Here is a 23917-nt window from a genome sequence, read left to right as displayed (position 1 = left end):
CAGATGAGAAGAAAATGCCAAGCGAGTCAAAGAGAACATTTATGAAAACAAATTCAGTAGAACAGATTGAAGAGAATCCAGGCTCTTCCCATTAAGTGTTTCTTAGCTTTCCTGAAGAGACCAGCCTAAGCCTCCATGCTAACTGTCTTGGAAAACAAAGCCATTTGTTTGAGTAAAATGCTGCTTCCAGCTGCTTGATTGCTTGAAGAATGAGGTCATTATAATATCCCCCTTGCCTCTTTATCCGTGTGAAGCCCCTGGATAAAAGAAATGACCCTCCCTGCATTTGTCATTTGAGCATCACATTGCTCCAGCTGGGTCACTAAGCTAGCTTCTGCCTCTCTCTCTGAACCTCCCTCTTTCTCTGGAGTACTTGGCGATCAATAACATAAACACTGTGTGTTTGTGCGCACGTGAGTGCGTGTCTGTCTGTCTCTGTGTGTGTTTGTGTCCGTGTGTGTGTACAGTAAGGGTGTTTCTGTTGTGTTAGAGTTTGTGTGTTTTCTGCAAGTAACAACAGCGAGAAGGTTTGGTAATACATAATGCAGAGAGTGAATTCAAAATATTCCCCTTGTGTATTCTTGACCCAGAAACAATAGCACTAAGGATTGCCTGTTTAAAAAAATAGGTTCAAATCAAATGTTATTTGTCACATGCTTCAATAGGTGTAGACTAACAGTGAAATGCTAACTTACGGGTCTTTTTTCAACAACGCAGAGTTAAGATTTAAAAATAAATAAATAAAATAGATATAGTGAACCAGTGAATAACAAATAACAATGACTAGTAAAAATGACATGGATATTTACAGGGAGTACCAGTACCGAGTTGATGTATGAGGTATTTGAGGTAGTTATGTACATATAGTGGCGGCAGGTAGCCTAGTGGTTAGAGCGTTGGGCCAGTACCCGAAAGGTTGCTGTATCGAATCCCAGGTAAACATTTTGACAAGGTAAAAATCTGTCTTTCTGGCAGTTAACCCACTGTAGGGTTAAGACAGTAGCAGCAGTGGGTAGCTTGTTTAGAAGAACTGGATTGGGTGTCTGGGATGATGGTGTTGACTAGCCTTTTAAATAATTTAATGACTGTAGATGTGATTGCAACAGGGCAATAGTCATATAGGCAGGTTACCTAGGCGTTCTTGGGCACAGGGACTATGGTGGTAGGCTTGAAACAAGTTGTTATTACAGACCGGGTCAGGGATAGGTTGAAAATATCAGTGAAGACACTTACCAGCTGGTCAGCGCATGCGCTTAGTACTCATTCTGGTATTCAGTCTGGCCCCCCGGCCTTGCAAATGTTAACCTGTTTAAAGGTGTTACTCACATACGCTACAGAGAGAGAGATCACACAGTCGTCCGGAACAGTTGGTGCTCTCATGCATGGTTCAGTGTTGCTTGTGCCACTGACTTAGTTTGGCTTTAATTCCAGTTTAGCTACAAATTAATAACTGATATGTTAGATTCACGTCTCCATCTCAATCAAAATTCTGAGTTAAAGAATAGCACTAAACCGATTAAAACTTTAAATGCACTTTAGATATTATTTAACTTATATTTTTGGTTGAGATGGAGACGTGCATCCAACTGGAATTAAAGGCGCCTAAGTCAGTGGCACAGATGGAATTATCCAAGCAGAGGATACATCTCCTTCTAATGTTGATATTTGGTTGGGTTGACAAACACCATTCAATATCACTAAATATCATTACATTTGAAATCAACCAGAGCTTGAAACCCTAGGCATATTGTATTGTCTATTTTTAGTTGAATTCTGGGTTGATTTGAAACAATATTGATGACTTAGAAAATTCTATATAGGCCTAAATAGCATAATTTATGATATATGAGTGATAAAATATGGTCACATTTAATGCTCTCTGTTAAACCTACCCTTTGGAATGACTTCGATAGAATCAGTGAATCTAATACATTTTTAAGTGGAGATCTCTCAACAATGATTCTCACGATAGCACAGTCAGGGACAAATATCATAGCTAAGCAGGGCTGGGTTTGGTTAAAACCCTGGATGAGAGACCAAAGGGTAGCTATAGATAGATCAATTCTCCAGTAAGAGGTGCTGCCCAGCCTATTGTATTTTGTTCTGATAGAGGATATAATGTTGAAGATCAGACATTGTTTTAAAGGTACAAATTCAACATATTTTAAACAAGGTTTGTTTATATTGAAATTTGGTTACCATGATGACATAATCCTGTGGTTGAAATTTCATCCTCAAAACAACCTGTTTACGTGGATTACTTTTTTTCAAATCCAATGTATTTTCCACGTAGATTCCATGTCACAATATGTTGACAAATTACATTAAAACAACATTGATTCAACCAGTTTGTGTCCAGTGGGATGGCTCTGGTCATAATGAGTGTACTGTGTAGGGAATATGATGCCATTTGGGATGAAGCCTACTGTATGCAACAGGGTGGCATGTAGCCTAGTGGTTAGAGCGTTGTTCTGCCCTTGAACAAGGCAGTTAACCCACTGTTTCTAGGCAGTCATTGTAAATAAGAATTTGTTCTTAACTGACTTGCCTAGTCAAATAAAAATTCAACCAGAATAGGTATGTTTACCTTGCTCATTTAGTGCTTGGCAGAAGCTACTAAAACTAACTGGGTCTGTGTTAAATAACATATACCTGATGATGATCATTCAGTCCAGCTGGAAACTGAGCTATTCAGTGACTTATTTGGCTTCAGGACATTCTGTAGTGTTCACTGTGGTTTCAAGGTATCAGGTTGAAAAAGCTTCAACCATCTGCAGTGATTTCAAGGAGATAAAGGGGCAGGCAGGGGGATGGGCACAGTCTCAGCTATATCTCCCAATCAATGGTTAGGCTTGGCTGGGTAATCCAGGTGTGAGTTAATCAATACTATGGCACTTAGTTTGAGGAGTAAGGTGAGGATGTTGGGTCCTTAAGGACCACCAAGTGTCTGAAAGAACTTTCAAAATAATTGATTTAACTACATTATTTTCTACCAAAAGAAGAATGGACAGATCAGGAGGAGGTAAGGCATACATCCTTTTTTTTTAACCATTTCTTTACTTTAGTACAAGTTGAAGAGTAAATATTTGGACACGTTCTGGGAATAGTCTTCACCAGAGACCTTGAATGATTGCAAGATGTAGTGTCCATGACATGAGCTGTACTATATGAAACATGGGTCAACAACATGGGCCTCTGACAGGTCTTCTTTATAATTTACTGTTGTGTTTAGTCAAAAGCCATGGGGATCCATGTGCTGCTGCTGCACCCTTCGACTCATTAGCTTGACTTCTCTCCTCCATGCCTTCACATGCTGCTGTCTCAGCCCAGCGAGCACACAAAATTGGCTCAATCGTATTGAACAGCGCTGTGCCAAGGATCTGTGGGCCCTTTCATTCTGAACCAGATTCCTTGAACTCCCTCAATCAAACCTTTTCAAAACTCTCAGAAGGGGCCATGATGAAGAGAGAGCATTGAGCGATATAATATAATAATATAATACAAAGCGTTTTTGGTAGAAAGGAAAAATGAAAGGAAAAACAACCTTTCACAACATATTTTTTTTAAATATCTGTTCTTCACTCTGCTTTCAGGCACAATGGCATAAGATGTTCTTTGTTGAGAAGCAAAATATCTGTTTTCCTAAATTAACATTGCCCTTGAAAGCAAAGTATTATTCAGGCTTAGAGAAAGGAGAAGAAACAGAAGTAGTAACATTATCAGTTGTGTGTATGGTTGATGTATGGTTGACATTCCTGCAAAATGGTTTCTCTCGCTCAATACATACACATTGCAATAGTTGTTCCTTTGTTGACTTCCTTTGTATTCTCACATTGCCACTGATATCATTCACTCTCTGTGTACCTGTTAAATATTGCAACAAAAAATAATTGTTTTCCTGAGGCACAGTGGTAATTTTGATACAGATGTCTGGACAGCTAATTTGGCCTTGCGTGCCCTTTTGATTGAATTAATGAAGAATTTCACTAGCTTTTTTCCCATTTCTCTCCAGTCTTTCTTAAATGCATTAGACTCTTGGAGTCCAGGGGAATTGGAATCTGCGGCATTACCTCATCAGAACCGAAATGAATGGAGTGCTGCAGAGAATGAAGCCATTGGGGAGAGATGAGGAGATGAGTGGAACGAACCTGAAATCGCTCATGTTGGATTGAGTGTGTGCTCTGTCTGTCTTGCTGACTGCGGTGGTTCAAGCTCTGCTGCCTGCCTGCCCACTCTCTATCCACTCCCTCCTGTCTCCCTCTAATTAGAAATAGCCACACAAGGGCAATCGAGAAATGAGAATCCTGCCAAAGCTGGCATTTTTCTCCTGTATCTCCCTCTCTCTATTAAAGACAGAACACAGTAGAGTGACACTGTGCACTATGTAAATGTAGAATAGATAGTGTCTGGACTGTTAGGTGTTTGTTAGGGAAAATCCTATGATAGTTAACGTATTAACGGACCACTTATGCCCATGAAATAGGCTATGACTTGTATATTTTTCAATATCAGCCAGGTGTACGTCTAGGCCAGGGAGAGCACTTGCCACCAGACAGAGCCTGTCTGTCTGTCTGTCACAAGAGACAGTCGGAGCTCTGACAGTTAGTCACCTTGTAGTAGAAGTAAATATGAGGGAACTAACTGTCCCTCCAGGTCCCTGTTTCACTGCACAGATGCTGACAGCCAAGGAGTTGCCCATCCAAGACACTGGATGGATCTGCTGCTCTTCAGTTGTGCGTACATGCCCAGGAGGGGTGATAGAGAGAGTTTTTTAAGTATCCTTCCATTCCAGTTGCTGGTCTCAGGGTGAATGGGCTCTACAGGAAGCAGGGAAAATAGTGTCATCTATCTGTTTCTCCAGTAATGCCACCATCACCTCCAGCTATTTCTGTCTACCCTTCCTTCCTTTACTGAATGAAACTGTATGGTGATGACGGAGCTCAGTGTCAACTCTATCTCCCAATCAATGGTTAGCCTTGCATGGGTAATCCAGGTGTGAGATAATCAATACTATGGTACTTAGTAAACGGAGGATACTGGGCCCTTAAGGAACACCATAGAGTTCAATTAAGTGTCTGAATGTACATTCAAAATAATTTCATTATCTAGATTTTTTCTAACAAAAGAAGGAGAATGGACAGACATCAGGAGGAGGTAAGCCCAAAATAGTCCATTAAAAAACGCCAGGAAAATAACCACCCTCTTCCCTTTAACTGTTTGTTTGAGTGGGGGTAAATCAACTCAGGCATTTTTCCAAAAAGACCTATGATTATTTTTTTTAAAGTTGGCACCGTCTGTAACATGAGGTATTCCCTCCAAGCAAATCATAAGGGATTTTCCCCTGCAGGTTCTGACAGCATGGCACAGTTCCAAAAAGCACTACAATAAACAAGGAACTCCCCACAATATTGTGCTACCGTTCACACAGCAAGGCTCTGAGTGCACTACCATGCATCACCACTAAGTGTGCTATGCTGTCACTGGAGTTACAGCACAGCATAGCCTCTGCAGTTTAACCAAGATATGATGTAAATAAATGACAAAATGGAAATGTCACAAAATGCACTTTGAGGTCTTAACACATGTTAATAGGTTATGAATCATAGATTGGGTGCGGCAGGTAGCCTAGTGGTTGGAGTGTTGGGCCAGTAACCGAAAGGTTGCCAGTACAAATCCCTGAGCTGACAAGGTAAAAATCTTTTGTTCTGCCCCTGAACAAGGCAGTTAACCCACTGTTCCTAGGCCGTCATAGAAAATAGAATGTGTTATTAACTGACTTGTCTAGTTAAATAAAGGTATGAAAAATCATGATTCATAAAATGTATGTTTTGTCTTTACTGCTCTAACATTAACTGTGGTTGGATTCTTGGTGACTGTGCTCTTCTGAACTACAATGTGTCAACACAGTAACACACTATTCCCCTTAATCACTCTAATCTGAGTTAGCCTCTCTCATTGCTGGAAGATCTGTTGTGCTACATCACAGAGTGTGTGAGGCATCAGCTATTATTACAATACGGGATTGTGAGCCAGTATGCCAGTGCCACATAGTGCACTCCAGGCAGGTGCAGTCCCTGCTTTAGGCTGAACCCACTGAACCTTACTGTCACAAAGGAATCAATCAAATTTCTCTACAAGTCATAGGAGTCATTCCATGTCATTTCAGCAAGCAATGACACCCACCATCTCAGATTGTTCTGAAATCATTTCTGTAGATACAAACAAGTAATATTGACATGCATTAAACATTATTTTGTTGAAATTTTATCTCATGGAAATGAAAGTTGCTACACTTATTTTTAATATTTGTAATTTTAGCATTGTAATTTCAGATAATGTCCATAACATATCTAGCACTAATATTGGAATCATAGTGTTTCACAGTATTACTTACACGCCAGTGATTGTCTGTGATATTCGCCTATTGATTTTTCCCACCGGAGTAGCATTTGTTGCCAAATTGGGAAAGCTGTTATGACTTTGTGGCTGGGTTCTCTACATTACATGGTATGGAGAAGTAATACTACAAGCCATAGCTTCACACTACTTGTCAAACATAGAGAACTGGTATACTGGTTGTTGAGGTGGGATTGGCATAGGGTATGGGGGTCCGTGGGTGGCTTTTGACATTTTGTTGCGATTCCTTCATGGCTTACTCATTGGTAGGAAGAAGTTAAGTCCAAATTGGATGTTGGGTACTATATTTATTGAATATTATCTGAATCCTACAAATTAAAATGGCAAATTTGGATGCAATCAATTAGTTTAATTTCTCAGAGATCAAATTATATTTAAACAAAATAATGTTTCAGGAATGCTAATCGTATCTGTCACTAACTACAAAAACGATTTCAGAACAATCTGATATGGTAGGTGTCAAAATCCTCTTTCTTGTGTTTTTTTTATGTGGAAGGACCCATATGCTAGCCTACAAAGAAGATGTGATTTTAAAGAGGGAAGAGTGCTGTCACTGACATCCCTTGGACCTCTGATCAACAGACTGTGGGCACGGCCTCAAAGCACTGAACAGGGACATGGATTCCCCCGAGCTGGGATTGTGTTGGCAGGCCCCAATTTGGGCTAGGATGCCATGTCCTGTAGCAGCTAGACTCAGGGAAAGGAGCCATCCCCACAGGGTCTGTAAGAGAGGGGGAGAGAAAGAGAGACACCAGCAACAGCCCAGGCCCCATCACTCACACATCACCATCTCGCTGAGTGCCTAGGGGAGAGACCAACAGCATCCCCCTAGGCACAGCACAGTCTGGGTCTGTATCCCAAATGGTACCCTATTCCCTATATAGTGCACTACTTTTAACCAGAGACAAAAGTAGTACACTATATAGGCAATAGAGTGTCATTTGGGACGTAGCCTGAGTCTATTCACTCTGCTGCAAGCTAGCCTAACACCATCATCATCAGTCCCCTCTCTGCCTGGCCATGAGATCCAGTGTATATTCAAGGACATTTCAAATTGCTTTATATAAAATTATATTAAAACAAGTGAGCCCTGAAAATATTCTAGATTTCAATGAAAGACAACCTTTATGTTTTTTTTATACATGCTTATTTTGGTGTCTACAACATTGAATGTAGCCTTTCACGCTCATGTATTGGCCTGAGCAGCAGCATGCAGGAGGATAACATCCCAGCGCATCCCACAACATCCACTGAAACAAAAATAGCTCTGTTGAAGGAAACATCTCAGGGGAAATCTTGATGCTTTAATGGATCAAATCTATTGCAGCTACTATCATGCTATTAAAGTTTTGACTGTCTGTGAGCTAGCAGCACTGCGAGAGAATGACATTCTATCTGGACATTCAGGAAAAAAGCATTCAATGATAAAGTAAAGTGACAGGCCAGGCATACATTTTGCGTTTAAAAAGACCTATAGCTGTGCCTACTTCACTCTTTTAATACCTCATCTGTGCCTTTAGAATGTTATCAGCGTTAAATCATTCAAAGCTGTTAAAGTAGCGATGACTGATACTGCTCCCGAGTGGCGCAGCAGTCTAAGTCACTGCATCGCAGTGCAAGAGTGCATCATTACAGGCTGTATCACATCCGGCCGTGATTGTGAGTCCCACAGGGCGGCGCACAATTGGCCCAGCGTCGTCCAGGTGTGGCCAAAGTAGGCCGTCATTGTAAATAAGAATTTGCTCTTAATTAACTGACTTGCCTAGTTAAATAAAGGTAAAAATATTCTAACCAATATGCAAATTACTGTATCAGCTATGATCTAAGTGTCAAATAAAACGGCTGCACCATTCTTTTTCTGGTACTGTGCTGTGTTGGGATTGATGGGTGTTTTTTTGAATATTTCTGCCATGCAGTCCTACCTGTTATAGATATCGTCATCCTCTCCTCCCCAGCCCCAGTACTCGTTGGGGAAGCCATTGATCTTGAGAAACTGTTTTTTGCTCAGCCCAGAAACCCCGCCAAAGTACCCAGCGTAAGGAAGCCTGCAAGGGGAAAATAACTGTCAAAGCATTGAGGCGGTTGTCAGATTTGAGGTTCATTACAGATCCTGGCCTTTAAAAAAACAAGCCTGTCAAATATGGATACTCTACTGTATTGCATTCAAGACAACTGAAAATTACAACATAACACGTACTATAAGAATGCGAGCAAAAGTAACAAAATAAAAATATATAAATGAACAATGTATTGTTTCTATAGCTACAGTAGCTCGGATTGCTTCAAAAGTTAAAGGGAAAAAGTGTCACTTGATGTGAGGTGCTATTATTTATGCACATGACTTGAAGATATGCAGAAGATTTGGAGATGGAGAGAGAGCCTTTCTACAGAGCCCCATTGTAATGTTCCACGGTGCAGAAGGTTAGCCGAGTATCATGGCGGGTGCCTGGAGTCTGCCTCAGGCCAGTGGTGAGTGTGTGTGTGTTTGTGACGTCAGACAGAGCCAGCGACAGGGAGCTTTATGTAAAAAGACAACAAGCAAAAAACTAATGAGGACATCTGCTGTAGCAGCAGCCTTCACACAAACAATATAGAGAAAATGTTGTGTGTGTGTGTGTGTCCTTGTATGCGTGCATCCGTGGCTGTGTGTGTCTGTGCGTGCATGTGTGTTTCTAAGCAGCCTATTTGCTGGAGGATGTGTGAGTCATTAGAGAAAGTAATGTTGTAGCCAGGAGAAAGCCCCTCTAGTGTGAATTCCATACAGTTTAGAAATGGGATTATCATCACAGTTTATTGATATTAGCAGTCAACGCTGGTGCATTGAGGGACTTGCATAAGATGTTTAGCAAAAAGGCTGCTTAGTCCACATGCACTGGATACAAAGCCTGGCTAGATGCTGAGGAATTGTGTTCAATCAATCTGTCACAAATTACACAGCAATTTTAATTGCATATCCAAGCAGGTAAAATGGCATTGGGGTGAATTTGTCTGTTAGGCATGAGTGTGTTCAGGGCTTTTTGTAACTATATTGCCAATTTCAAGGCTATCAAGTATGTGGATAGGGCTGAGTTAGATGTGAGAAAAAGCTCCCTTTAACTCAGGCTGTGGGTGTCAGTGTACAGTAGGGGCAGGACACATTCACTGGATAAAGTTGTGGGTATTCAATTCGACATTAAAATGCTTGTGTTATCAACAGCAGGTAAAGTTATTCGTAAAATGATACCACCAAAAATATTTATTGACTGCTGACATTAACCAAAACAATATATAATAATGTGTTAGGATTGGGTTGCTCTTTGGCCCCATACAGAAAATTAAACATCAGAGAGCGCTGGGCGGATTCCAATGAAAGACAGAGGGAACGTTCATCTTAAAGTCAGTCAAATGAACTGGGGATGAGCCTCCAACAGTACTTTTGGTTACATCATCCTGTACAGATCACGTGTGCAGTCCCAAAACAATACCTTCAAACTTTTATATGAGGACTATCCCTTTCCAAATTAATAAGCTTAAGATGGTAGGAGAATAGGCTCAGAAAATGAATAACAGATTTATTTTAGAGTAAATATACATGGGAGCGAGAGTACACAATACAATTGACCTACCTAAAGCCAAACTTGTCCATAGCGATGGCAAAGTGTCGTGGCTGGTCGTAACAGTGGTAGAGGTTACGGTCGTCCATAGGGATGAGGTCCACGTCGCTGAAGATGAAGCAGTCATACTCTGCATCCTTCAGGGCCTCGGTGTAGCCCACGTTCAGGAGCTTGGCTCTGTTGAAGGTTTCCTCACCAAGCTGCAAGATAACACCGGGAAAAAAACTGGTCGGAAACTGATGGACACTGAGATTTAAGTGAATTCAGTTATATTTTTTTGCCATAGTTCATAATGGGTTCTGAAGGATGAATTTGCAAGCCTCAATTGAACGTGTTGATTGATGGTCCTGTCAGACCATGTTGTGCATAAGGACAGATTAGACAAAGGTCCATGTTGTGCATAAGGACAGATTAGACAAAGGTCCATGTTGTGCATAAGGACAGTTTAGACAAAGGTCCATGTTGTGCATAAGGACAGATTAGACAAAGGTCCATGTTGTGCATAAGGACAGTTTAGACAAAGGTCCATGTTGTGCATAAGGACAGATTAGACAAAGGTCCATGTTGTGCATAAGGACAGTTTAGACAAAGGTCCATGTTGTGCATAAACACAGATTAGACAAAGGTCCATGTTGTGCATAAGGACAGATTAGACAAAGGTCCATGTTGTGCATAAACACAGATTAGACAAAGGTCCATGTTGTGCATAAGGACAGATTAGACAAAGGTCCATGTTGTGCATAAGCACAGATTAGACAAAGGTCCATGTTGTGCATAAACACAGTTTAGACAAAGGTCCATGTTGTGCATAAGGACAGTTTAGACAAAGGTCCATGTTGTGCATAAGGACAGATTAGACAAAGGTCCATGTTGTGCATAAACACAGATTAGACAAAGGTCCATGTTGTGCATAAGCACAGTTTTGACAAAGGTCCATGTTGTGCATAAGGACAGATTAGACAAAGGTCCATGTTGTGCATAAGCACAGATTAGACAAAGGTCCATGTTGTGCATAAGCACAGTTTAGACAAAGGTCCATGTTGTGCATAAGGACAGTTTAGATAAAGGTCCATGTTGTGCATAAGGACAGTTTAGACAAAGGTCCATGTTGTGCATAAGGACAGTTTAGACAAAGGTCCATGTTGTGCATAAGGACAGTTTAGACAATGGTCCATGTTGTAAAGAACTCCACAGGAATTATGGCCGTCATTAAATGTCTGACAACTAAAAATAAACAGTGTTACGTAAAGAAAAATGACACATCACAACATGCTTCGCTTATTTTGATTACAGGTCCAATCAGAGTGTCGCAGGTCAAGTACCGTACCAGTTTAAACATTTGAACTCATAATCTAGTTCAACACATAATCCCTTGTAATCCTGTAATACCTGAGATGCAACCAAATAATCCTCAGGTAAAATCTATTGTTACAAATCCACTGGCACTGGCATTCCAAACACGAGGAGACATGAGGAGCACATTAACTTGGTACAAACATATCGCTGAGGACAGTTATCAGTAAAATGAGATCAACAAGGTCAACACCTTTGTTTATATATATTTGTTTGATAAGTTTTCAACCTATATTGGCTTCATGAAAATCTGTTTTTAGATTTAACGTAGCTAAGAGCTGTATAATACATTAAAAACATATTGTACGTCATTAAAAAGTAGGAAACAGGGCCTCCCAGGTGGCGCAGTGGTCTAGGGCACTGCATCGCAGCGCAAGCTGTGCCACGGAGGACACATGGCTTTCGACCTTCGTCTCTCCGGAGCCCGTACGGGAGTTGTAGCGATGAGACAAGATAGTAATTACTAACAATTGGACACCACGAAATTGGGGAGAAAAGGGAGTAAATTAAAAAATATATATATATATATTTAAAGTAGGAAACAAAAATATTCTGTTACAAAAAGTTTATCCTCCCACTTCTTGCAGAGAAGATGATAGAGTGTCTCTCTTTTGCAGCCTCTGGTTCCAATCAATACTCATGTTCATTTTAATATTTTCAGTGGCACAAAAAATGGAACATTAGAGACTTGCGGCTTTATCCGACAGACAAAGACAGATAAGGTAATATATCTTTAAAATGCCAAATTGCCTTTTTTTCCCTCCAGTTGGTGAGCTCATTAAACATTATTGGAGTCATTTTTATTGCTTTAATAAGACACGTTCCCCCTGAACCACCAGGCATCGCAAACGGAGCTGTATATCTTATGTAATCACAAGGCTGTGAGGAACATTCACATCCATTACAGGGACGATTGGACTGCACACCCACCATTCTGCCACCACAGAAGAATAGTGCTGGTGTTAGGATGATAGGGTCAGGAGACATGGGTTTTAAACAGATGGTTAGAGAGTCTGAATGGGACCTGCTAATCAAGCAAATCTCATCACTCAGCACAACAACAGAAAGTTCCTGACTAGAGTTATTCTGAAATATTAATTGTCCAATATTTCATGCATTTCAGCGTCAGATTCAGCTTCAGGTTGGAAAAGGTTTTCATGTTACTTCTTGTGCTTAAACTTCACCAGCAGACATGGATCTGTCTGTGTTGTCAATCTACAAAAAGTAACCTTCCTCGGATGAAAAGAGACTGGCAGCAGCCTTAAGGTGAGGGGATTCCTTAACTATTGACAGAACAAGGAGGAGGAGGAGCTAGAAAATTATGTTGTTTTTTTATCATTCCAAAATTCTAACTATAGTACACCTAAAATGACTGATGTTGGGGCGTATGGTACTGTCCAATCCACCATTACCTTCAGCCCATACCGTAGAAACTCCACAACTTCCAAGAACAGCAGACAGAGAGATAACTTTCCCTTCCATCTTACAGTATTGTCCTGTCCTGCCTCTCTCTGGCAGCTCAATGGTGTTCTCTCTATACATGCCCTGTAAGAGGCAATCAACCCCATTATCTTTATCTGATAATCACCAGGATACCTCATCAGGGCTCTCCCTCTGTATCGCCACTGTGTTGCCACGTCGACGCTGGTTCCCACCAACTCTCCCAGCTGGCTGACCGACCGCAGTCACAGTCAGATGTACCTGGACAGTTGCTATGGAGATAGATTAGGTCCAACCCTCCGACCCAGCGATGCCTGGGTCATTCTTGAGTGATTGCATTCAGCGTTGTCGGACGGACTGCCGCTGTGCGCTGAGTTTATCAGTCCCCAGCAGACTGACCCTATCACCCATTGCTGCTATCAATGCAGGGTGAGGGAGGTCACCAGTGAGAACTAAACTAGATTGAGGGCCGTCGCTGACCGCGCGCGCGCGCTGTGTGTGTGTGTGTGTGTGTGTGTGTGTGTGTGTGTGTGTGTAAGGGAACAAGTGGCATAATAAGGTAAAGCATGACACTATCAGATAAAACTCAAATATGCACTCTGTTTTAAGATGATTCACTGTTCAATATCTAACAACTTGCTGATGTTGTTTTTGTAAACTACAGTATCTTTGATTTGGGGGCGTGATCTCCTCTTCACATCAACATCTAGAATTCTAGCACGCTCATTAAAGCCCCATTAGCATTTGCTTTCATAATAACCATATTCCACCATTGCATTGGCTTTATGAAAGGCTCTTACAAGGGAGAGGTGCTGGCTGGCGAAGGGCCAGGCTAACTCATTTCCAGTAATGAATCAGGGCTATTGAAGCAAAGACAATTCCCGTCATAATAAAGGCTACGCACTCCAGAGAATTCAATTGGAGGTTCTCTTTGTCTCATCAATAGCTTTACATCGCACATCACACTGGAGGAACATGACAAAACAGGCCATAAAATACTGTGCGAGACATAAGACATGGACAAGCACGCAATTATCTCACGAAGCCACTGAGGCACACAGTACATGTACACACATCGATCCAACAGTATGCTCCACTCTGATGCTGTGCTACTGCATAAGCTGCATAGCTGGTCGAATGTAAAGCAGAGAGATTAGAAGTAGCACAGGCATTCCAACATGAAAGTCAATATCAAATGGTTTGACATATTGGGCCTATCTATCTTAAGATGAATACATTAACTGCAAGTCGCTCTGGATAAGAGCATCTGCTAAATTACTCAAATGCAAAATGTAATTCAAAACCTCCCTTGAGGATTACAGAGTTCATGGTACAAAACATAAAACATAGTGCATGCATTAAAGGAACTATGGCTAGGTACTGTGCAGCAGGAATGTACACTGATAAACAAGCAGACTGTAGCATTTGGAATGTTGTGACATGACAGCATAGGTCACAGTAGCTTTATGGGAGGTTTGGTGGCATGTGTCACTCAGTGCAGATCAGCACACATCATCAGTCATCCAGGCAGCGACAGCCAACCAGGACTGTCCTTCACTCACTGTGTTGTTCTCAAATGGCTTCGGCCAACATGTCCCTAAATTAGACTGAGACAAGCAGCACTCAGGCCATGGGGAGCAGGTGGTAACTGCCACATCACAAAGGCAGGAGTCACAGGAGTCAGACGTGCCAAATGATCACGGAGGTGGAAAGAGAGGATTTACTGGACCACTCTCAACAGTTTGACAAGCTGAGCCAAGACATTCTACATTGTTGCATTATTAGGAGGATGTTCCATGTTAACTGGGCCAGGTGCCTGTGGATGACTCTCTGGGTGGGTGAGTCACACATAGTGTTGATGGCTTCAAATCACTTTGTATTAGGAGCAATTGGGCACAAGCTGCCTCGCAATAATACTGACGGAGGCTCCTCAAATCCCCCTGTCACTGTGAGTTATACCCCCGTTTGTTGGTGTCATTGCTGCTAAGAGAAGAAAAAAACATTTGGGGCTTCTGCTGTGTAAGCATGCACGACAAGCCCTGCTAATTTGATTGCGATGTTCTCGTATCTGTCCGGATGCATTAAGCATACATGGCATGAAAAGACCGCTTATCCTGCCATTTACTTTTAAGGCAACTCTCCACATGCAACTAACTGGATCTCATGCGAGCATGCCACAAAACATTTGGAAATATCATTAACAACATCCCACAAAGAAGGACCTTTCTGCTGTAGTATTGATATACAAGAGATATTGAATGAAACAAACTACTAGCCTAGATGTGGTTCACATCAGCAAATAATTAATTTCTTGGTTTTACTGTAGGTTTGTGTGAAAGCGCCTTTAATGACCTCGGATAGTCAACTGAACATGAAAAGGCTTCACCCCAATCAGAGAAACCAGCTAACATCTCTTTGATAGTTGATTAAAGAATATTTGTAACAGAACTGTAATCTCATATCCCTTTCCATTACCAACTGCAACATGATACACTAAGTATTATGAAAGAGAGAGCGAGAGAGAGAGAGAGACAGAGAGAGAGAGAGAGAGAGAGAGACAGAGAGACAGAGAGGGAGACAGAGACAGAGACAGAGAGAGAGAGAGAGAGAGAGAGAGAGAGAGAGAGAGAGAGAGAGAGAGAGAGAGAGAGAGAGAGAGAGAGAGAGAGAGAGGGAAATTCTGTTTAGCATGGCCTCGTTGATCAACAGACACCATTATAGGATAAAGTATCTAATGGAAAAAACTGGGGGAAAAAAATGATCCAACAGGGAAAAGCGACACAGGACAAGATACTCTTGAGAAGTACACAAGATGAGAGTTGTCAGGCGTCTATTCCATTGGACATGTGATATGAATATCAATCCAAACTAATTAAACCTGTTAGTTATACATGGCCTGGTTTGAAATTGTAACAGACATTAGCAAAATGGAGCAGTCTCCAACTCATCGGCTGTAGTGTGATTAACACACCATGACTTCCACTTGGGCGTTCTCCCAAATGGCACCCTATTCCCTACAAAGTGCACTACTTTTGACTAGGGCCTATAAGGATCTGGTCAAAAGTAGTGCACTATATAGGGAATAGGATGCCATTTGGGACATACACTTGGTTATTAACTGGTGCAGTGAGATACTGATAAGGCTTTTACTGGGCCGAGGGAACATAAATCACCTATTTGTAAATAAACGTGGTTGATAAAGAGATAGTGCCTGTATGACGTATTAGGAATTTTAAAACTGTTGTTTATTCATGACCATACATACAGGGTCAATACATTTTGAGACAGCAGCAGGGGCGTCATACACCCATGAATTTAGAGGGGCACAAAGTACGTAAGAATGGATGGGGTTGGAGAATTTTGCATTTTTCAAACACCTGAAACAGATTTTTCCTGCAATCTAGAGCCATAATCATAATACCTAATTGTATATAAAAATATATGTATTTTACCTGTTCAAATGCCATTTTAATGAGGATGTCATTCTGACTGTTGTAAATCACACATTTCAATATAATGCACTAACATGCCTAGGATACTAGGCCAACCAAACAGGATGCTAGGCCAAACAAACAGGATGCTAGGCCAACCAAACAGGATGCTAGGCCAACCGAACAGGATGATAGGCCAACCACACAGGATACTAGGCCAACCAAACAGGATGCTAGGCCAACCAAACAGGATGCTAGGCCAACCACACAGGATACTAGGCCAACCACACAGGATGCTAGGCCAACCACACAGGATACTAGGCCAACCACACAGGATGCTAGGCCAACCACACAGGATACTAGGCAAACCACACAGGATACTAGGCCAACCACACAGGATACTAGGCCAACCACACAGGATGCTAGGCCAACCACACAGAATGCTAGGCCAACCACACAGGATACTAGGCAAACCACACAGGATACTAGGCCAACCACACAGGATACTAGGCCAACCACACAGGATACTAGGCCAACCAAACAGGATGCTAGGCCAACCACACAGGATACTAGGCCAACCACACAGGATGCTAGGCCAACCACACAGGATACTAGGCCAACCACACAGGATGCTAGGCCAACCACACAGGATACTAGGCAAACCACACAGGATACTAGGCCAACCACACAGGATACTAGGCCAACCACACAGGATGCTAGGCCAACCACACAGAATGCTAGGCCAACCACACAGGATACTAGGCAAACCACACAGGATACTAGGCCAACCACACAGGATACTAGGCCAACCACACAGGATACTAGGCCAACCAAACAGGATACTACTCAAACCACACAGAGAGATTTGTTTCTCTTCCAGGATGGAAGGTGGAGAGAGTTGATGGACTCCTCTCTCTGTGGTGGATGGATGGCTTGCTGTTAAACGACTGGATGGTTTACTTTCAACCATGTCCCCTGAGCCGGAAACAACTACTATGTTTTACTGTAGCATGTAGACTTGCTCTATCTATCTGATGACATGCAAGTGTCTCTCTACTGTCTCTGTTTGACGAAGATGTCGGCAAAGGGATTTCCTCCCTATCTTTTCCATTTCCATTTTAGAGCATATTTGAACTATAACGTAGCTCCTCATGATACATGCATAACTCTGGATCAACTACAGTACAGTTGGTATTTTCAATTGTAATCTGTATCCCAAATGGCACCCTATTCCCTAAATAGTGTACTACTTTTGATCAGGCTTTGGTAGCGCACTATGTAAGGAATATGGTGACATTTCTGACACAACCCTACTGCTAGTACTGTAGTATTCCATTTGTTAATTAAAATACTGTCCACAAGAGCTTTTATAAGAACTGCCTATTCATTCCCCTTCACAGAGATAGGAGAAATTGAATAGGAATGCCACTCTCTTAAATGAACATGTTAACTGGATAAAAAAAGGATGTTGTTATCCCCCACATTGACCACATTCACTCCCCCCCAAAAATAAACAAATATATATGTTTTGTCGTCACATAGGTGGAGTAAAATGTGTTGTTTTACAGGGTCAGCCTCCTTGCTCAAGGGCACATCGACAGATTGAATAACTGTAGCACTCTTTTCACGTCAGTAAACCGGAGACTTGACTTTACAAATGAAACGTGGTTGGAAGATGTATAACTATCCTCCTAGTACCTAGGGTTGCAAAGGGTCGGAAACTTTACGATAAATTTCAGACATTTTTCATGGGAAGTTAAACCCTGGAATTTGGGGAATTCTGCTTAAATTCACCAGAAATGTTAGCTTACAACATTCAACCTTTTTTTTGTGGGATACACATAAGGCAATTCTAGGTCTTGTGGCATATTTTGGATAAACTATCCCCAATTCAATGGAACTGCAACCCTTTGCATGCACAGTGCATTCTTCCATCACATGTACAGCTGATTCTCAAGATCTTGCAAACTAATGAGACGCTATTGAGCCCACACTACTACACTGTCTGAGCCAAGGACCACATGCTTTCTGGTTAGTTTTGATTACAATACTGGGTGGGGTGAATATATTTTACATGACATACATTATATTTTGTTAACTAGTAAATAGTAGCCTACAGCAAAGTGTGTTTAAATCATTTCTAACTTGTTAACAATTTCTGATAGTTCGTTTTTGCTACCATGTGGGTTTTAGCTTGCTTGAGCCTGCTAACTGAGGAGTGTTAATTCACCTGTTTCCATACGTTTCATTAAAAAAAATATATCTTACAAAGGAGTTGTTTAGTCTAACCGTTTAACTCGATCTGTACATGGAATTGTATTTGGGTTTTTTTAAACAAATTTTTCTCTAATCTTTACAGGAAAATCTATCTGATGTGTGGAGACATTTCACTGCAGCTAATGTAGAAGGACAAGCTGTATACATTTGCAAATGCTGTGCAAAATCATATGTGAAGAATGCAAGAAAGATGTAGAATCATCTGGCCATGTGCATAAAGTTCCCTCAGTGCTCACAACAAGCAACCTCAATGGAGGAATGTAGTCAGAGAAATGCTGGTGAATGTCTTGCTCAAGTGGTGTATGGAACTGGTTCACCTCTGATGCTCACAGGCAATGTGTATTGGAAGAGATTTCTGAATGTTTTTTGCCCAGCATACACCCTTCCAACCAGACATGCTTTATCTACTCATTTGCTAGATGCAAAGTTCAATCAATTTAAAGTGAAGGTCAAGCAAATCATAGAGAAATCAGAATGTATTGCAATCATCTCTGTTGGGTGGTTGAATGTTTGTGGGCAAGGAATAATTAACTACATCATCTCCACCCCTCAACAAGTATTCTACAAGAGCACAGACACAAGGGACAACAGACACACCGGTCTCTACATTGCAGATGAGCTGAAGGTAGTCATCAATGACCTTGGATCACAGAAGGTATTTGCACTGGTGACAGACAATGCTGCAAACATGAAGGCTTCTTGGTCTAAAGTGGAGGAGTCCTACCCTCACATCACACCCATTGGCTGTGCTGCTCATGCATTGAATCTGCTCCTCAAGGACATCATGGCACTGAAAACAATGGATACACTCTACAAGAGAGCCAAGGAAATGGTTAGGTATGTGAAGGCTCATCAAGTTATAGCAGCAATCTACCTCACCAAGCAAAGTGAGAAGAATAAGAGCACCACATTGAAGCTGCCCAGCAACACCCGTTGGGGTGATGTTGTCATCATGTTTGACAGTCTCCTGGAGGGGAAGGAGTCTCTCCAAGAAAAGGCCATATCAGTCTGCCGATATGAACAGCCCCATCAAGAGGATCCCCTTGGATGATGCATTTCGGGAGAGAGTGGTAAACAGCCTGAAACTCCTGAAACCTATAGCAGTAGCCATTGCATGGATTGTGGGAGACAAAGCCATCCTGTCTGATGTTCAGACTCTGCTTTCAGATGTAAGAGAAGAAATCCGTATTGCCCTGCCCACTTCACTGTTGCTCCAAGTAGAGGAAACTGCAGTTCTGAAATACATTAAAAAAGCGTGAAGACTTCTGCTTGAAGCCCATACATGCCCCAGTGTACATGTTGGACCCAAAGTACTGTCTGCTTGCAAGAGCATCCTTTCTGGTGCAGAGATCAACAAGGCCTATGGTGTTATCACTACCGTGTCTCGCCACCTTGGCCTGGATGAGTGCAAGGTTCTTGGCAGTCTGGCGAAGTACACTTCTAAGCTAGGGCTTTGGGATGGATATGCAATATGGCAGTCTTGCCAACATATCTCTTCAGCCACCTGGTGGAAGAGACTTTGTGGATCTGAGGCTCTTTCCCCTGTTGCCTCCATCATCCTCCAAATCCCACCAACATCAGCCGCCTCAGAGCGCCACTGGTCCTTGTTTGGGAACACACACACACACACCAAAGCACGCAACAGGTTGACCAATACAAGGGTTGAAAAATTGGTGGGCACCCAGGCGAATTTGAGGCTTTTTGAGCCTGACAATGAGCCATCCTCAACAAGGTTGGGAAGTGACAGTGAAGATGAGGCCTCAGAGTCTGATGTTCAAGAGGTGGACATTGGTTCACAGGTATTTGCACTGGTGACAGACAATGCTGCAAACATGAAGGCTGCTTGGTCTAAAGTGGAGGAGTCCTACCCTCACATCACACCCATTGGCTGTGCTGCTCATGCATTGAATCTGCTCCTCAAGGACATCATGGCACTGAAAACAATGGATACACTCTACAAGAGAGCCAAGGAAATGGTTAGGTATGTGAAGGCTCATCAAGTTATAGCAGCAATCTACCTCACCAAGCAAAGTGAGAAGAATAAGAGCACCACATTGATTCTATTAACGACTAGAGAGAACATTGTGTGAAATCATGTTCCTCATGATGTGTTCCAAGCACAAATCATCTCAATGTAGTCCAGGGAGAGAGTCCAGGGAGAGAGTCCAGGGAGAGAGTCCAGGGAGAGAGTCCAGGGAGAGAGGAAGACAACCAAAGCTTTAGTTTCTAGATTATCATTTTACAGATGTATGTTGAAAACATTTTTGGGAGATGTGATGGATCGTTGGGGATCATTCAATATTCCTTTTATTTTGTTGTTCAGTGAAATCATCCCATGTGAAGAGTCAACTCATTTAATTAAAGTTAAATTCGTAACAAAATAGTTATTTTTTTATTTCTATTAGAAGGATTTAATCATTTGCAATTATGTCTACTTATGATAAGGTAAAATGTGTATGTTTCTGTCTCCATATGATATGGTACATATATCCAATGCAAAAAAACATCTACATTTAATTGGTATTATTATTAATTTGCATATATTTCCGTTAATTCCCATATATTCCCATTAATTCCCATGGAAAGATTCCACCTCTGAATATTCCCCAAAATGTGCAACCCTACTAGTACCTTCAGGCCTATGCACAGATACATAATTAGAAATGCAGCTACATCTCTGTGAAAATCCTCACATTAGTCAAGATGAGAGCGTCTACACCTGGCGAGCAGCAGTCTTTGCAGGAGCACATGTAGCAGTACTATCAGAATGATACGAATGTAAATGAATACTGTACTTGGTCCCAGTGGTGAGCATTGGAACATGATCAAGAGCCTTCAGAATGCTCTCTTTCATTATTCCAAGAGCATCTGTCTCATCATGTCTTGTGTTGCTTTACACCATGTGTTGAGAATCATTGAAATAGAGAATCATCATTCTATTAACGACTAGAGAGAACATTGTATGAAATGTTCCTCATGATGTGTTCCAAGCACAAATAATCTCAATGTAGTCAAATGGTGTGCTGGTAAATATATCCTACCTGGGAAAATCTAAACACATTCTGTAAACTATATCATAATTGCTGTATGTTATTACTGTAAATCCAATATCGTACTGTTTATTGAATGTTTGAGCCTGGGTATTTAATTTTTTTTATTTTTATGGATTTACTCAGACTGGCAAAATTTGTTTTGGTAAGGGTACAGAGTGGTGTATATAAAACAGAAACATTCTGTACTGAGTATTCTGGCTTCATACAGCACCCGTCATAAAATATTGGACATGTGAACATGAAGCTATTGATGCATTTGCTGGGTGGTTGAAGGGGGATCCTTGCATGGCAGGATTTGATTCCATTTCCTTTCTTTGTAAATTGATTCCACCTGAACTGTGTCAATTCTCAGTGCCCTGGCCAACAATGTGATTGGATGGGGGTAGCCTAAATCCTTTTATATATTTATCTCAGGTCAATCTATAATTAAAGCACGACAAAAGCTGACCAATTTACCACTGCTTTAAAGGTCAGCAATATGGAGAACAAACAATGGCTACGTCTCACATGTCATCCTAGTGCCTTTAAAGTGCACTACGTTTGACGAATCGAATGCGAAAGTGCACTTAAAGCTTCTTGTCTATGTCAACTTTGTAGTGCACTATAAAGGGAATAGGATGCCATTTGGGACACAGATCTCCTGCTGTGGCCCCTGCTGTCTATAGCAACTCTCAGTATGGACAGTTTAGATAGGTTAACCCCCAGTTCCATAGCCGCAGGAGCCCAGAGCAGTCTGCTGCCTGTGTGTCCACCTCGACAACCTCAGTGTCAGAATGGTAATAACGCAACGCCATTCTGTCCACCTACAGTAGACAAACTCACCGTCAGAATGGAGAGGCAACGGCCCTGCAGCCAAACATACTGCAGTATGGACACTTTACTACAAGCAATGGAAGGAGATGCCATCCATGGTTGGTGTTAACCCTTGTCAAATGTTATCACTTTGTTGGCATCATCATGTATGCTGCGTTCGCAGGATTTTCCTACTGATTTGTGTTTGACCAATCAAATATTTAAATACTAAATCCACTCTCTTCAGTTTAGCAGACCCCAGACATTTTTAGATGGTTCATTATTAATATCTTGCACATGAAAAAGACAAATAAACTGCATCCAACATGTGCATTAGACATTAACAACAACATCAATACATGTTCCAATAAACATGAGTGAATAAAGCTGTCTAACAATCTAAAATGTAATTTCGTAAATGTCAAAAGAAGCAACTTGATCATTCCCACATAATTGCTGTCAAACAATCACAAAAAATGGGGCACATACACTGAGTGCACAAAACAGTAAGAACACTTTCCTATGTATGATTTGTCCCCCCCACTTCACTTTCAGAACAGCCTCAATTTGTCAGAGCATGGACTCTACAAGGTGTCGGAAGCCTTCGAAAAGTGATGCTGGCCACTGTTGACTCAAATGCTTTCCACAGTTTTGTCAAGTTGGCTGGATGTCCTTTGGGTGGTGGACCATTCTTGATACACACAGGAAAATGTTGAGCACAAAAAACCCAGCAGCGTGGCAGTTCTTGACACAAACCGGTGCACCTGGCATCTACTACCATACCCCATTCAAAGGCACTTCAATATTTATACTCTCCATGTCTCAATTGTCTCAAGGCTTAACAATCCTTCTTTAACCTGTCTCCTCCCCTTCATCTACACTGATTGAAGTGGATTTAACAAGTGACATCAATAAGGGATCATAGCTTTCACCTAGATTCAGCTGGTCAGTCTATAACATGGTGTTCTTAATGTTTTGTACACTCAGTGTATAAAGAGAGAGGACATTAGGCAATTAAATAATTAGTCTTTGATTTTCTAAATGGACCTCATTCTACTCCAACCACCAGTAATAGGATTGTGTATTTAAACCCTGGTGTGTGTGTGTGTGTGTGTGTGTGTGTGTGTGTGTGTGTGTGTGTGTGTGTGTGTGTGTGTGTGTGTGTGAGAGAGAGAGAGAGTGTGAATAGCAGGATTTACAGTTAGATGACACTGCTTTTACACTTTAATTACCCATCCAATTACACTGAATAAAACAGGGAAGTGCACACACACAATTTAATAAATTGATGGCATGACTCCACTTCTATCCATAAATGACATGGATTCAATAATGGCAAATGCCATTAGAAAAATCTAACAACTAAGACCCAAAGTAGTACTTAGGAGATAGAAGGATAGAAGATCCATCCGTTACAATGACACTAGGATTTCATTAATTACATGAATATGACGTAACTAGACCATTGTAGGTTTGAGCTAGTTAGATGTGTCCTTTGTTGTGGAATAGAAACAGATCCTGATGAATTCAATGCTTAACATGGCTCCCCTTAGAGAGTACT

The 23917-nt window shown here is 41.5% G+C and overlaps 1 protein-coding gene across 1 annotated transcript in view; it reads right to left on the bottom strand.

Moving 5' to 3' along the window:
- Nucleotides 1-23917, bottom strand: part of LOC110530319 (beta-1,4-galactosyltransferase 2) — a 147153-nt gene that overhangs the window by 20437 nt on the left and 102799 nt on the right. The window contains exons 4-5 of the mRNA XM_021613255.2: nt 10023-10210; nt 8340-8462 (exon numbers count right to left, since the gene is read on the bottom strand). Coding sequence (XP_021468930.1) covers nt 8340-8462; nt 10023-10210 — 311 coding nt within the window. The remainder of the gene's footprint in view (nt 1-8339; nt 8463-10022; nt 10211-23917) is intronic.

This window comes from Oncorhynchus mykiss, chromosome 8, assembly GCF_013265735.2.
Source record: "Oncorhynchus mykiss isolate Arlee chromosome 8, USDA_OmykA_1.1, whole genome shotgun sequence".
Classification (NCBI taxonomy): Eukaryota; Metazoa; Chordata; class Actinopteri; order Salmoniformes; family Salmonidae; genus Oncorhynchus; species Oncorhynchus mykiss.
This window is presented reverse-complemented; position numbering and strand designations above follow the sequence as displayed.